The sequence below is a fragment of the Fopius arisanus genome, unplaced genomic scaffold, assembly GCF_000806365.1.
Source record: "Fopius arisanus strain USDA-PBARC FA_bdor unplaced genomic scaffold, ASM80636v1 scaffold00669, whole genome shotgun sequence".
In the NCBI taxonomy this organism is placed as follows: Eukaryota; Metazoa; Arthropoda; class Insecta; order Hymenoptera; family Braconidae; genus Fopius; species Fopius arisanus.
Window position 1 is genome coordinate 1 of NW_011888408.1, and position 1,030 is coordinate 1,030.

The window sequence follows — 1,030 nt, forward strand, 5'->3', positions numbered from 1 at the left end:
ATGAAAAAAGTCAAGGGAAGATTCACCTGTTTTGATGCATTCCTGAGTCAGGCAAATTTTTGGTCCTAAAAAAATAGTGAGCAGAAGGGAATTAATTCTAAAATCGAAGAATTATTACACCGTGTGAATTTAGACTCATTCCGGAATCCACGAGTGAATCTAGATTTTTTCTATCTGGGTAATTCTAGTCAAAAATTAAACTTACTCGTGTCTTTCATACATTCTCGCCCTCGGTTTAATGCCAGCAACAAGAGTGCTAAAAGAATAGCTGCGAGGAGTGTTACAGCGAGAACTCCGACAAGTTGTTGGCGATTAGTGGGACCTCGACGAGGTCTTGTGACAGATGTAGCTCTGGTGATCCCTGGAATTCTCCTGGAATTTCCTTGAGGAAGAACAATCGTCGTCGTGGTGTTACCTCTTGGGGTACAAGTCACCTGACAACCCCAGAGATCATATTACTCTCATAAAAAAAATCACAATGCAATTTAAAAAAGAGCCAATTCAATATTCAATTATTTCTCATTTTTTTTGTTGATCGATTTTTTTTTAATTAAACAATTAACTTCAATCCATTTCGTATTAAAAGTTCCTCTTCAAAAAATCCCGCTGTAATTACTATTTAATTAAAGATATTTAAGGAGTTACTGCCGATATTTCTCGCACTATTCATAATTTTCAGTTTTTTTATTATTCAATAATTTATAAATTTTTTAGAGTCGTGCGTCAATTTTTCTAGATTATTATGACAGTTTTGTGAATTTTGTAAAAAAAAAAACTTGAAAAATGAAAAGAAATTGTGGAAATCAGAATGCTTGTAATGAATTGCCTCGATATGAAATGTAGATTGATGGATTTGTTTTTCCACCTGTAGAGTCGTGGTGTGCGGCATTTCGTGCTCATCAGGTGGCAAAAGGGCTGCATTCTTGGGTATGGAGTTAGGTATAGGATTTGTCCTCAAGTATCCATTATTAGTTTCCGCCTGCATTTATTATTTTTATTTATATCAATTATTTATAAACTTTATTCTCTC

At 34.3% G+C, this 1,030-nt stretch overlaps 1 protein-coding gene across 1 annotated transcript; it reads right to left on the minus strand.

The window, feature by feature from the left end:
- Positions 1 to 26: 26 nt before the first annotated feature.
- LOC105273028 (uncharacterized) lies at positions 27 to 1,009 on the minus strand (the record flags this gene model as incomplete). Its single annotated transcript, XM_011315264.1, has 3 exons — positions 866 to 1,009; positions 206 to 434; positions 27 to 65 (listed from the first exon to the last, which is right to left on the minus strand). Coding segments are annotated over exons 1-3 (388 nt in total), but the record flags the coding sequence as incomplete, so codon positions are not given.
- Positions 1,010 to 1,030: the final 21 nt, after the last annotated feature.